General features: G+C 42.7%; 1 protein-coding gene across 8 annotated transcripts in view; it reads right to left on the bottom strand.

The window, feature by feature from the left end:
• The window catches only part of NRAP (nebulin related anchoring protein), a 70189-nt gene that overhangs the window by 52703 nt on the left and 2748 nt on the right, over positions 1-14738 (bottom strand). For 7 of the 8 annotated variants that reach the window (XM_073904179.1, XM_073904183.1, XM_073904185.1 and 4 more), the window contains exons 4-11: positions 11215-11319; positions 8669-8773; positions 7461-7568; positions 6640-6744; positions 5767-5874; positions 5443-5541; positions 2764-2868; positions 1645-1761 (exon numbers count right to left, since the gene is read on the bottom strand). In XM_073904179.1, coding sequence (XP_073760280.1) covers positions 1645-1761; positions 2764-2868; positions 5443-5541; positions 5767-5874; positions 6640-6744; positions 7461-7568; positions 8669-8773; positions 11215-11319 — 852 coding nt within the window. The remainder of the gene's footprint in view (positions 1-1644; positions 1762-2763; positions 2869-5442; positions 5542-5766; positions 5875-6639; positions 6745-7460; positions 7569-8668; positions 8774-11214; positions 11320-14738) is intronic. The other variant, XM_025881005.2, reaches the window with a different exon arrangement.

Raw genomic sequence — 14738 nt, 5'->3', positions numbered from 1 at the left:
AATTTTAAACAGGTTGGCTAGTTGAGCTCCCCGGGGTAGCTGGATGTAAGATGTGAGGTTATAGTTATTGAATAAACCCCAAGTCGTCCCTGATAATTGGAGGAGGCAGCTGAAGGCTGATTACCATGAATAGAGCATGACTGGTTTGTCCTACTGGATGTTTATAAGGGCAAAAGGACACATTTGGATTTCCTACAACTAGATGTCCTACTTATGGTTATAAGGGCAAAAATAAATTGAAGGTTCTTTTGTGACCTCTTACCAAAAAAAAAAAAAATACAATTTGTTATCCTATCTTATAAAACATATGGTGGAAACATGCTTTTTAAAGTATGCAAGATGCATTATAATGCTCACAATCTGACAAGAAGTGAAAAAAGTATACCAAGCTATAAATATAGTTGAATTCTAATCTATAAATGTCTTTATATTCATATACTTGTTTATAGTATTTTCTCCTAGAAAAAGGCCAAAATGTTAACAGTGTTTTTCCTGGGTGGTAGAACTGTACTTTCAGAGATCTGGTTCCAACTTTGTCCCTAAAAGTCTCTCTGAACCAGAATGAGACACTGTACTTTTCTAGATCTATGACAAAGTGAGGAACTAAAGACTGCCAAGGTCCCCTCTAGATCTAATGTTCTGTGAATCAAGAGCAAGGTTTACTACTTGACTTTGCTCTTGTGGGGTGAAAGCAGCCAGAGAAAATATGTAATCAAGCATGATGTGGCTATGTTCCAATAAGCTTTATTTACAAAACCAGGCTATGGGTCAGATTTGACACTCTGGTCGTAGTTGGCTGCCTCTGGCCTAGAGCATCAGAACCATCTCATACGTGAGCCTCCCACTGAGATTAGGAAAACGTCACTCCTGGTGATTCTGAGCAGCCCAAAGTTAGAGGACCACAGATTAAGGAATAATTGGGGGGAAGAAGACTGACCTTTAGAGGTTAGGGAAGAAATATAGGATACTTGAATATCTGCTTCTGAGTTGCAGATAACTTGTTAGGGGAATACTTTTAATAGCCCTCATTCTTCCCTTTGCAAGAGGTTGTTAACTCAAATGCCCTTAGGGTCTACTAAGGAAATGCCAATGAGACGCGGCTGGAAAGAGAAGACTGGAGGGCGTGATAAGAATTTGGGAGCTAGCGGGGTTATTTCCTTGCCAGAGTCCCAGCAATTGAAAAAATCTGAATCACCCAGTAGACCAAACAAAACACACAGTCTGGCGGCCAGTCCAGCCTCTAAGTTACGGGAATTCACAGGAGACACACAGCTTCTGGGACACCGGACTCCAATAATAAGAGAATGAGGGAGGTTCCATGTTGGAAACACTTTCTGATCTTTGATTTCCACTCTGTTTGAACGACGTATTGTTATAAAGGTTGGCTAGGGAAGTATTCTGCAACCAAAAATCGGCTGCCTGAAACTTCTGAATATCTACAGCCCTGTGAGAATTGGAGAGGAAACTTCTGAACCCTTGGAGAAATTCCATTTGTTTTAATTTGTTTGATTCTAGGCTCTCTAGTGAGTTGCTTTTTTTACTGCCCATTTGTTCCATGGGAACTGGTAACCGTGTTTAGCTCCTGTGTCTTTGCTCAGAATTTTTCACGCTGGGGTTGCCCCATCCATGGTCCCCCATACGCACCTCGCTCACAAGCTTGTTCACGCTCTGGGCCCGCTTGAGAACCAAGTTGTCTTGGGCTGGGAGGGAGTGATAATGCGCAGGGCCTTTCATCTTATTGAAGTCCTGCCTGTATTTTATCTGAAAGAAGCACACAAAGAGGGCCCAGAGTTGTTGTTTTCACGCTCCGTGAGAGAAATTACCCCAAAATGACCCTGCATTTAATGTCAACATTTACTTAAGAGAATTTTCTGAAGGGGAAAAAAAAAAAAATCACATGGGTTTTTTTTTTTTTTCCTCCATGAAATCCATAAACCACTCAGTCCCTTTTGTATTAAAGTGTTATTGGCCCTTTTCACACTTTGTGTACTTTATACTCTAATTCTGCATGAAGAAACGTCTTGAAACAAGCATGCCAAAGGGTGTAATTCCAAACCCAGTCTGTTCATGGTTTCAACATCTTTTCTCATCTAAACTGCTAACGAGGGGCCAAGTGAGTTACGTGTTTTACTTCCCCTCTCAGGGCAAGAATGCACTGTCTTGGGCAAATGGGTATAATAATTGAATAGCACAGAGCAAAGGAGAAGGGCAAAGGGAGTGTGAAACTCATGCGTGGCTTCTAACTATACATAGACCAAGCTCAAATTGGCATCTTAGATCTACATGGGCACATCACTCGACTGAGTTTAATTATAGCTTATCTTTCAAGGACTGCCAGCTGGCCAGCATTCTGCAAATAAAAATCATTTTATCTACTGGGTTACACCCAGTTTGATAATCATATAAGCTGTTTTCATCAGCTAGTCCCCTAAAGTGCTAGGTTTCTAAATGGCTTATTTTGCAAATACTCTTCTAACCCCAGTTTATCTGGCTGGATCAGCATCTGCACTTGCTTTAACTCACCTAAAGTAAGTTCCACCATTTGTCGGTGTCACACTCCTTTGAAGTAGATAAATGTGACCAAAGAGTTTGAACAAGAGAAGATGTCAGAAATTTGGAGAGAAATTGAGGGCTATAACATTTTACTCTGGCTCAGCCCTAAATAAATTGATCTGTGTGTAGGTTTCAGTTAAGCACAGTCTTCAACGTCTTGTTTCTCCTCTGCTTCGGTGGCTCTGTGGGTCATCCCCAAGTGGTACTTACATCACTAGCGAGTTCATTGGCTTTCTTAGCATTCTGATAAGCTGGGGTGATCATAGCAGGGAAGCTGCCTTTTCCTCTGTACTCCTGATATTCTTCCAAGTAACCCTGCGGGGCGAATAGAAAATTTCCATCAGGGATGCGCCCCTCCCTGGATGGGTGGGGAGTTGGAAATGATCTCTCCTAGAGCCTGTTCCTATAGAGGCCCATCCACACTGGACATTCCAGGGATCGCCTTAAGAGCAGAACCGTGTGGTGGCTAAGATGGAGGACTCTGAAGTCAGGTCTACTTACTGGTGCCTGGCACAGAGTCAGCACTAGATAAGTGGTAATTCTCATCATCAACATTTCCACTAGATATATCCAGATATTCTACAAGTCTCCCAGACCCATGGATTATGGAGTACTCATTTCTTTTTTTTTTTTTAATATTTTATTTATTTATTTGACAGAGAGAGACACAGCAAGAGAGGGAGCACAAGCAGGGGGAGCAGGAGAGGGAGAAGCAGGCTTCCCGCGGAGCAGGGAGCCCGACATGGGCCTCGATCCCAGGACCCTAGGATCACGACCCGAGCCGAAGGCAGACGCTTAACGACTGAGCCACCCAGGCGCCCTTGGAGTACTCATTTCATATCTGACACCCGGGAGGTCCCTCTGCCTTCTAGTAATCTCAAATGCCGCCTTTCTTGGGCCCATTGGCAGATCTATGCAGAGAAACCCATTAACACATCCCAGATACCTTTTTCCCAGTGATGTATGTTTTTTGCCAAGAAGAAGAGCATTTTATAACTATTTGAATTTTTTTGTATTTGGGGGGAAATTTCAAATTGCCCTAAGAGGCTCTAAATGGGATTAAATGTGTATGTCAGACTATTATAATCTGAGCCTGTTTCTTCCTTCCTCTTCCCCACATCACCCATCCACTCGCACAAAAGAAAACCTTCTCTATCAGTAGCATAAAGCTTTCCTGGCAGTGGGATATACTTCAAGACCCCGTCCCACACTACCTTCTCTCTGGGAAACTCCTCCCTCATTCCCAGTCCTGCCCCAGGCAGAATCAGCTACTTCCTCATCTGTATTCCCACCCATCTGAAACAGCCTTATGTGCCCCCTCAAGCTCATGACTCCATCTCCCTCCGGCCTCCTCCAAGGCAAGGGCCTGCCCTGCTCCTGCACCAGGGTCGGAGTCTGGCACACACATTTTAAAAAATAAAACAGTTGGGTCAAATTAGAAAGTCCAGGCTTTTCCTTTATCCAATAGTGACAACTGTTTAGCCTGAGTGCTCCTGTATGTTTGGCTGCCAAAATGTTCTGGGCCAAACGCAACAAGTAAAAAAAGTTAAACTAAAAAAAAAATAATAATGAAGGCTCCCAAATTCTTTGGTAATCCCCTTTTGCCTCTTCTGCTCTATGGGTGGGGGTTGGCTTGTAGCTTTATTTTAACTTCTCTGCTTTTATGTATCTATGTTAGGTGTATAAATCTTTTAGTGAGACATTCAATCCTCCTGGGGATTTGACTGGTTACAAACAATAAGTAGATTACATGATACAGCCCACTGACCTAAAAAAATAGTTATTCATGAAAAGGAAGGATGAATTGTTTGGCATTTTAGGCACTACGGGTATTTATAGTTTATCTGACTGTCTGCTTCTTTCTCACTCCCTCCTACTCATGCCTGGGGGGTCCCACTAAATCACACAAGGAAATGCCACACGAGGCTGATCCTCTTGACAGTTATTGGGGGCCCTTTGAAACAGCACCCTTTTTGATTCTTAGATTTGTTATTAGCATGACCGGAAACTTCAGCCAAGATGTCCTAATAAGCGAGAACCAACTACAACACTGTGAGGTTACATCTCATCGATGTGTATAGATATGTCTAGACACGCTCATGTACTGGCAGAAAGCGTTGGCCACATTTAGAACAAAATATTTTCTGCCAAATATAGAAACCAATTTTTAAAACTGATTTTTAAAAGTTGTCTTGAGCCTTGTATACCATAGATTTAAAACATGAAACTCATAAAAACATAATTTCATTGAGGTTAAAGCACTGAGGCCATTTAAGTAACTTACAGAATTTAATAAAAAGGACCTTTTCATTTAAGACTGAACATTTTTGCTCAGACAGACATTTGCAAAGGGGTCACACCCTATCTTCACACAGATCCCAAGTTTTACACAAGTGTCTCCCTAGACACTCTTCTAAAGAAAAGAAACAAGTTGTTTCCTTTTATAAATTATGTATGTTGAATAAATCACATATGTTGTAGAATCTACCCCCTGACAAAAAATTCAAAGAAGTTTCCAATTAGTTTTAAAAAATCAACTAAACTCCCTGCATGTACTCTTCCAGCACACACACTTAGCCTTCCAATATGGTCTTCTTCAATGAATAAGTGAGAAAGCTTTACTCTTGGCAAATCCACCATCTTCACAGAGGTTCTTTATTTTTAAAAAAGAAAGGGAAAAGTGCTTAGAAACTGTTTTCCCACGCGGATCAAGTTGAGCCCAATGTAATTGTTTGTCATTGCTTTCTGACTTGGAAAATCCACCTTTCGTAAATAGGGCAAGATAAACCACAGCCCAACCCCTGACTCAGGGGCCATCGTCATGTGACAGGCCAGCAGGCTACTGACCATCAGAAAGGGCAGACTCCCAGGAGTGGTTTCATCACCTACCTGGCCATACTGGTCCATGCATTCCCTTGTGTCTGCAGCCCCAGCAGCTGGACTAGCCATTCCTTTCATTTCCCTTTGATATTGTTGATGGTACTTCACCTAAATGAAGGGTAAGGACAAACCTTGGGAATTTCACCTTCTATGCACAGAAGCCAGAAGAGTAAAAACAAATGTCTTACAGAATATTCTGTTTCTGCTTGGGTCCAGGGAAAGCTACTCCCTGGACCACAGTGCATGCAAAAGGAGACAGGAAGTTGTACTCGCCAGGCCCAGGCAACTTCCTGCTTCCTCCCCTACCACGAATACACTGTCATGGACACTCACAGCACTGGCCAGCTCATTGGCTCTCTTGGCTATCTGATATGCAGGTGTGATCATAGCAGGAAAACTGCCTTTTCCTCTTTGCTGTTCATAGTCCTCTGTGTATCTCACCTGGAAGATGAAAAAAGAAAATAAACATCATGCCACAATCCCACAATGTATGAGGCCATCTGATGAGAAGTCCTGCCAAGGGTTTGCATGACCCCCTCAGGTCCCCCTGACACAGCCCCTATGGCAAGATCACTGGTTTTGGGCTTGATGGACCACATGCATCTTCTTTACCTTTTTATTTCCCCAAACCCAGCACAGTGCCTGGTACATGGAGATACTCAATGCAGAATTCAACACATACTTATGAAGCATGTGCTGTGGGCCAGGTGGTGGGGCTGGGCAGAGGAAGGAGGTTTTTGCCTTCAACGGGCCACCAGTCAAGTCTAGGAGACAAAAGAGGCTTCTCAACCCAAGGCAAGTGGAAGCCACTCATTAAGCTGAATCTGGATTTGTGCTTACACTTCCCGCTCAGAAAGAGACTAAGTTCTTGGTCTTATTATGCTAGGAAAGAAGGGGGCTGTGAAAAGGCAAATGTAGAAATTCCTTAGAAGTTATATTCTATAATTTGCGGTGACAAGGACTGAATTTTTTCAGATTAATCACATACATCTGACTTGTGACTGATACTAAGTTTTCTCTCTAAGGAAGAGTTTTCGCAAGGTCTGTGCCGGCTGACTTATCTGACTTGACCATCCTTGACCTTAGAAAGTTCTCCCTGGCTCCCACACGGGACCAAGAGGACTCCTCCACTCTTCCTCCCTCCACCTCCAAGGAAGGAAGGAAAGGAGAATCTTGAAGGCCTCTAGGCCTCCCATCATTTCTTACATCACTTTGAAGCTGTCCTCCTGCCTTGGCCCGTAGCAGCTCAGGGGTGTCTGCCACCGTGGTGAACCTGGACACACGCTCGTCATGCCCTCTCTTGTATTCCACCTGATGAAGAGACGGCATGGAGTCAAGGTCATACCCACCAGCCTTTGTGAGGACGCTTCCTTGCAGCTGTCCTGAAGCTATACCATCATGCTAGACTCAACACAAGCTTATGGCCAAGTCTTTAGGGCTGGTTTCCTAAGCTCCTCTTTAAAAAGCATCATTCCTACTATGTTAAGTCCAAGAGAATGCCAGGCACAGTTAACCATTAACAAATATTAACTCACTTCATCTCTGTAACAATCACATGAGGCAGGACTATTATTTTCCCCATTTTACAAATGAGCTGCTGAGGAATAGAGAACTTAGTCATTTGCTCATGGTCACACAGCTAGTAAGTGAGAGAGTCAGGATTCCAATCCTTGCATTCTGGCTCCAAAAATCTGAGCTCTTAGCCAACAAGCTTTGCTATTCCTCAGGAGGACGTGCCATCCACTTAATAACAATCCGTGTCTAAAATGCTAAAGTGACCTCGAGAAATTATTTGGTCCAGTCTTTGGATGAGCTACCTGGTCTCTCCATTTGATAGATGTGGCCCAGTCAAGGCACAAAAGATAACAGGTAGGGAAAACATAAGAGCACAGTTTTCTCCATAATACCACACTAATGACACCTACTGTCCATAAGCACTCTCTTACTGGTTTTTATCTGAATCCCAGAGTTTCATCAGTGACCAAAATTAGCATAATCTATGGTGAAATAAGCCCTGGGATGCTCACTTGGCTGGCCAGCTGGTTGGCTTTCTTGGCTCTTTGATAAGCAGGCGTGATCATGGCTGGAAAGCTCCCTTTGCCCCTCTGTTGCTCATAGTCTTCTGTATACTCCTGCTGGACAGAATCAACATCAGCACAAGAACCAATATGATATCAGATAAGAACGAAGAAAACTGTAACTGTGAGCATCATCAGAACCAATGCAACTGGATTTATAAAGTAGTTGGAAACCATTTCAGTCACCTGGAGTAAATTCGAAAATGTTAGTCCACTGGTGATTTGAATAACATCTTCGACACTGAAGAAATTCTATTTCCCAGGTCAAAGGGATTCCCATTCAGTGCTTATGTCAAATTATGTGGAACCTGGCCCAACCCAAGGGACCCAAAGAGAGCACAACCCCTTCGACTCAAAGGCTTGTATGATAATGCAGCAGTTAATGTGCGGAAGATTTTTCTGTAACTTGTCCACTAGAATTAGTTCTACAGCATTGAGAGTAAAATGTTAGATTTTCCTTCTTACTTTCTGCGTACCTCTGATGATTAGTTTTCCTAATGAGACATGGCTCCTAGCATTTGTGTCTCTGCTTTCTTTCCATCTGCTAAAGACTAAGTCACTAAAGACTGACAATAGTTTCCAAAGTGGTTTCTTCAAAGGGTAAGTGCCCTGAGTGTGTGAAGAGGACCAGAAGGTACCATGTGTAAATTATTAAGGATTCCCACAATCTGGGCTAAAACTGCCTTTTCTACATGAAAATCTACTAAAATCTCTCTTACGTGCATCAGTGCTGGGGGGCAGGAGTCTAAAATGGGCCATCAGGGCTGGTCTCTTCTGGCGGCTAGAGAGGAGGCTCCATTTCTTAACCTTTTCTAGAGGCCACTTGCATCCCTTAGTGTATGGTTCCCAATGGCTTCGACCTCTGCTTCTGTCATTCCATCACCTTGTCTCTGACTCTGGCCCTCCTGCCTCCCTCCTTATAAGGACCCTTGTGATTACATTCATCCACCCTAACAATCCTGGGTAATGTTCCTATCTCCAGCTCCTTAACTTAATCATATCAGCAAAGCCCCCTTGGCCAGGAAATGTAACAGTTACACATTTCTGGGGATTGGGACTTGGTAATCTTTGGGGGAGGGGCCAGTAGTTTGTCTACCATAATCTTACGATCAAGAAACATTCAAACTAATTGCTAGAATAGGTTGTAAGGCCCTTACCTCACCAAGAGACTTTCGGGCCTCAACCATCCTTACAATTTCAGGGTCTGGCAGAGCTCCTGGGCACCAAGCATTCCCTTCCCCATATCCAGTCCAATAGGCTCTCTATAAAGGAAACACACAAATGCATAAACACACACCCCACACATTTGGTTGGTAAGACCTACCCCACCCTCTTAGCAATGCTCACGTACACTGTCAACGTAAGAGAAATTCTCCAAAAACTATAAACTCCTATTGGCATATGGTGGGTCTCACCTAACAACAATGTTCAATTTTTTCACCTAGAAAATAATCTAATATCCTAAAAAGTTAAACTTTCTGAGATTCACTTATATTCTAGAAGGGTTTCAAATGTAACTCAGCATTTCTTTGCTCATCACTGTACCTAGACTGAGCAGTGGGGAGTCACTATGGACGGGAGATGTGAGATTAACCAGCCTGATTCAGACACGCTGCAAAAACCTACTACTTGTCATGTGCTTAATATTGGGATAAGCAATCAACACTGGGAAAAGAAAAGCCAAAAAAAAAAAAAAAGGGAATACAGTCTCTTATTTAAGATATCTGTCGCCTCTATAGGGAGATGAACCCAACAAAGGAAACAAGTAATGATTAGAAAATGTTTGTGTGCATAAGTGTACTGTATTGAGGATAAACACAAGGTTTTAAGAAGCAATCTGTATATGGGTGGGTCCCATTCTGGATAGGAAGATGGAACCTAAGCTGGACCTCCAAGGCTGAGGTCAGTTAACAGGGGCAAAAGGAGAAAGAAGGACATCCATTCTAGAAGGTCAGTTTCATTAAGGCAAGGATTTTCATCAGTTTTGTTCACTGATGTATTCTAACAGCCTGGAACAGTGCCTGGCACATAACTGACTCAATAAATATTTGTTGAATAAATTCTAGGAGTAGGGACAACGATGAATTAAAGCATGAAGGCAATGACTGGCTTTGTGTGAAAGATCATGAGGAGATGGGTTTGACTGGAATTGAGGGGAAGAGATGAGGAGCCAAGTGGGCTGGAGGTGGGGCAAATTGGACAGGTTGGGTAGAATCATGCTTTGGAGATCTGGAAAGACAGATAATTCACATATGAAAATATGCTCAATCATACTAACAATCAGGGAAATTTAACTTAAAACAACAAGATAGAAATTGTCAAAAACTTTTATCTGGAAATACCAAATATTGATGAGAGTGTGGAGGAATAAGTATTCCCATCCTCTGCCCATAAGAGTATCAAATGCACAGCCATATTAGAGCGCAATTTGACAGTGGCCATGGAAATTAAAAAGGCATGCACCCTTTCATCACCTAGCAACCTCATTTTTCATTACCTATTCTAGATAAACCCTCACTGTGTCCAGAAGAGGTCACACACAGGGTGTCCACTGTAACTTCGTAATAGGAAAAAAAGAAAAAAACTGGAAAGAACCCTGCCCATCAATAGAAGAGCATGATACATCCATTCTTAATGGTTGCATTCATGATACACCCATCCCGCAATAGCTTACAAGGAAGTTGACACAGAAATATCTCCAAGATATTTGTTGACTGAAAAATATAAGCTACAAAATAAGGCATGCTGTTTCAGGGAAAAAACTACACATCCCAATAGAAATACACATATGTAATGTTCAGTGAAAATAATGGCTAACATTTACTGTGCCTACCATTGTTCTAAGGTCTTTACATTTGTATACTCTTTTAATCTTCCAATAGTTCTGTGAATCAGGAATTGTCAGAAGTTCAGTTTACAGATGAGAAAGCCAAAGAAAAGAATGGTTAAATAATTCACCAATGGCCCCTCAGTACGTGGCAGTGGTCATATCCAAATGGGAATAGATAAGAAATAAATGACATAGATCTATATTTATAAATGAGTAAAGTCTGAAAGAATACCCACAAGACTGATAATGACAGGTACCTCTGTAGAGGGACTGATTAGAGATGGTGCACAAGGAGTTCCTCTGTACTTGGCTTTTTTTACAATGAGGAAAATGCAAGTATTATGTGTATAATGAAAAGTAAATGGCTGAGGAATTTTGAAACAATGAGACTCTCCCTAGTGAGCATAAATTCTCAGGTGGTAGGAAGAGTAAGTTAGGGCCATCCAAGAAGCTGTGTGTGACCAACATCACTGGACAGACTGGACAGAGGCAAAGCCGGAAGAGAGAAGGCCATTTCGGAAGGTCCTGGCAAAGGTTCAGGCAGGAGATGACGTGCATCAGAGCAGGGAGAGTGAAATGCAGGGCAAGGGGCAGAGCTGAGGGAAGGATCAGAGGCAGGAAGGGCAGCCGTGGTCTCCAGCTTGGGTGGTTGTTCCCAGGGACAGAAACACAATAGTTGGAAGACACAAACTGACTAATGAGTTTGGACTGGAAGCATGCTGGGGGATGTCTTCTGTAGACAGCTGGAATCACAAACTGGGTGAACGAAAGCCTAATCAATTTCTTTAGAAGTAATACTCATAATGCATCTCACTTGCAGAGTGTGTCGGTCTTTTCCCCTTTTCCCAAACCCATTCACACCTCTCCTCTCACCTCGTTCATCAGGGCCTGCTGCTTAGGTGCATCTGTCCCATCCCTGGATTTCATGTCCCATTGAAAAACCGACTTAAACTGTCCGCCCTCATCTTGGTCATCAATCTGCACCACAGAGACATTGTCGGTAACATTTCCATCAGAGAAGAGAAAGAAAATAAACAACATATAGTTAAGTGGAGGGACTGTTCTAAATCTCAATGGCAAAGCTTCATAAGTGCACAACATACACACTGTGTTTGTCAGGCGCACCTGCTCCACCAGCCAGGTGACACATGCAGAGCCCCTGCAGTGTGCAAAGCTCTAGTCAGCAGTGCAATTAAAAAGACTGAAGGTCTCAATGAACTTATCACACGACACCCAGTATTCAGGTTAGAGTAACCTCAGAAAATGCTAGATATCAGAGTAGTGGTTCTTAACTTTAGTCTGTGCCACAATCACCTGGGGAGCTTGTTAACATGTTGTCCCCCTCAATTCATGTATGCATTTTCCTACGCTTTATAATTTTACCTTTAATATCTTGACCTGTAATATACCGTGAGTTAGTTTTTTTGTGTATGGGTGTGAGGTAGGGGTCCAGGTTCATTTTTTTCCACGCAAACATCTAATAACTCCAGCACCGCTTTCCTGAAAGATCATCCTTGCTATACTGGATTGCAGTGGCACATCTGTCATAATTCGAGGGACCACATATGAGCGGCTCTATTTCTGGACCTTGGATTGCATTCTACTGGCCTGTCTATTCTTATGCAATACTACGTTATGTTAATGACTACTACTTTTATAGTAAATCTCAAAATCTTGTAACTAAAGCCCTTCAATTTTGTTCTTCAGAGTTTCTTGGCTATTCTAGAATCTTTGTGTGGTTCACATCAATTTTAGAATCTGTGGGTCAATTTCTATGAAGAACACCAGGATTTCGGCTGGAATTACATTGAACGTGTAGATCAATTTGGGCAAAACTGACATGGGAATGGTATCTTCGGAGTCTTGGGCTGGGCAAAGAGTTCTTAAAGACAACACAAGTAGGACCCGCCATAAAAGAAAAAATCAAAAGGTCTTCGGTCCCAATCCAGATATCATAATGGATGAGGTCTAAAATGGGGCCAGAAACCTGCAATTTAACAAGCAGGAGTTGAAATCATGAATTTTACAGATGAAGAAAGAAACTGAAAGCAAAGAAGTGACCTTACTAAAGTCATTCAACAGGTAATCAGAGCCAGGCTTAGAATCCAGGAATTCTATTTCCACATGAAGGGCACTTCCTCTCATCAAATTTCTAGGCTGACTACTGCTCGGCGCAGCTGCAATATGTGTATTTTTAAACATATAAATTGAGAGTGCTTTACCTGCTTCTTCCCCTGGATTTTGAGAAACTACCGCAAACATGACATAGACTGAAGGCAACGTTTCTGGTCAGCAGCACTACTGATATTGGGGGCCGGTTAACTCTTTTTCCCGGGCCCTGTCTGGGGCACTGCATGATGTTTAGCAGCATAGCTGCTCCTTACCCGTCAGACACCAACAGTACCCCTCCCTGCCAGTTGTGACATTCTAAAAAGTCCCCAGACATCACAAATGTCCCCTGAGGAGTAAAATTGCCCTTCTTGAGAGCCATTGCCTTAAGGAATCAGAACTGCGTGATCAAAATAGATAGAAAGTCTCATTTGCTGCCCTCCACCCACAGAACAAATCCTTCACTGGGGAATACCTGCCTCACCAGAGACTTTTCATGAGATTCCAGATTATTTTGAGGAAGTAGGAAGAGGAAAAAAAAGCCATTAAGTGTCGCGAGTGGGGTAAGGAAGAAGCATTAAGAGCTAAAGTCCCCTCTCTGAATAAAAGAGAATCTAGATGTTTTATTCTCCTAAAAATTCCATGCACGTCTACCAAACAGGAAATTTTGTCTTAGACATTTATTTATTTAGCTTTAAAAGGGTGACATTTAGGAAACACAAAAAATGTCAGCCTGCTTCGAATGCCAACTCAAACTCTTTCCTTTTCTCCTTCATCACCATCAGTGAAGCATCCCTTTCGTTCTTTCTTTTAACACACGCACAACGAATTTGTTTTTATTCAATTGGCAAACTCTGTCAGAGATGCAAGAGTTAGGCAAGAAAGTCATCCACCCCCTTCCTCAGGTGCCTATAAGACCCCGGGCCTAGAAGGGGCACAGCTGTCCATTTGAAATTTTTCCTGGTGGGGAAGGAGGAGAAAGTGACCTCAACAGCCAATTGTTTGGCATAACACACACATACACACACACACACGCACACATGCATACACAAATATACATATATACACACACACCATGTACACACAAATATACACAGAGACGTACACACATACACACCACACACCACACATGCACACACATGCATGCACGCACACATATGTATACCCACGCACTACATACACACGTGTGTGTGCCCGTGCACACTTATTCACACCTACACCCACACATACATAGAGTCCCCATATGCGCACACACACATTTACACACATGCACACATATTCACACAGAAGCAAACAAATGCACACACACAGGCATCCCGGGAAGGTCACATCACCGTCTGTGGCTAGAACCAGAACCAGGAAAATTCTCACTTCAGATTGGGCCTGTCACACACAGTGAAAAGAAAATGAATCCACCACCACCTCAAAGAAAGGTAACATTGTGTGACCTGTTGTATGATTGGAAGGTAGGGACATGCCTGTTAAAAGCTAGCGTAGTGTGGAAAAGTAAGGCTATTAGGGATCTTGTTGTAGAGAATGTAATGTGTCCAAACAGCACTCAGATGCTGTAAGTACTTCTCCTGGCATTGAATCTGTCAAACCCTAGCTATACAACGGTAGAAACATCTGGATGTTTGTAAACATAAACAAGTGCTTTTTTCCTTCTGGACAGTTTGCACTACGTGCATAGAAGTAGGCCAGTGGAGCAGTTTAGGATATGGGTTCTAGAGTCAGATAGATGTGGATCTGTACCCACTCGAGTAGCTGGGGAAAACCAGGCAGGTTACTTAACCTCTCTCAGCCTCAGCCTCCTCAACTGTAAGGTGGTAACATTACAGAGGATTCCTTTGAAGAAAAAATGAGAGAAGATAGAGAAAGAGCCCCGCAGAATGTTTGGCACCCTGTTTAAGTAAGAGTTTCACTCAGTATTTAGCGCAATTTTGTGTAGCTGCCCTTAGACATCAAGGGACGAAAACAAGACCCTAAAAGAACAAACGCTCTCAATGTCCACAAGAGGCAAACTGTGGAAAGACCCAAGATGTCCATCGACCGATGAATGGATAAAGGAGATGTGGTATATATATATATACACACACACACACAATGGAATATTATGCAGCCATCAAAAAGAATGAGATCTTGCCATTTGCAACGACATGGATGGAACTGGAGGGTGTTATGCTGAGCGAAATAAGTCAATCAGAGAAAGACATGTATCATATGACCTCACTGATATGAGGAATTCTTAATCTCAGGAAACAAACTGAGGGTTGCTGGAGTGGTGGGGG

This window comes from Callorhinus ursinus, unplaced genomic scaffold, assembly GCF_003265705.2.
Source record: "Callorhinus ursinus isolate GAN/ISIS: 27379988/994484 unplaced genomic scaffold, GSC_fseal_2.0 scaffold20, whole genome shotgun sequence".
Taxonomy (NCBI): domain Eukaryota; kingdom Metazoa; phylum Chordata; class Mammalia; order Carnivora; family Otariidae; genus Callorhinus; species Callorhinus ursinus.
Note: the sequence above shows the minus strand (reverse complement) of the source record. Positions and strands in the feature narration are given on the sequence as shown.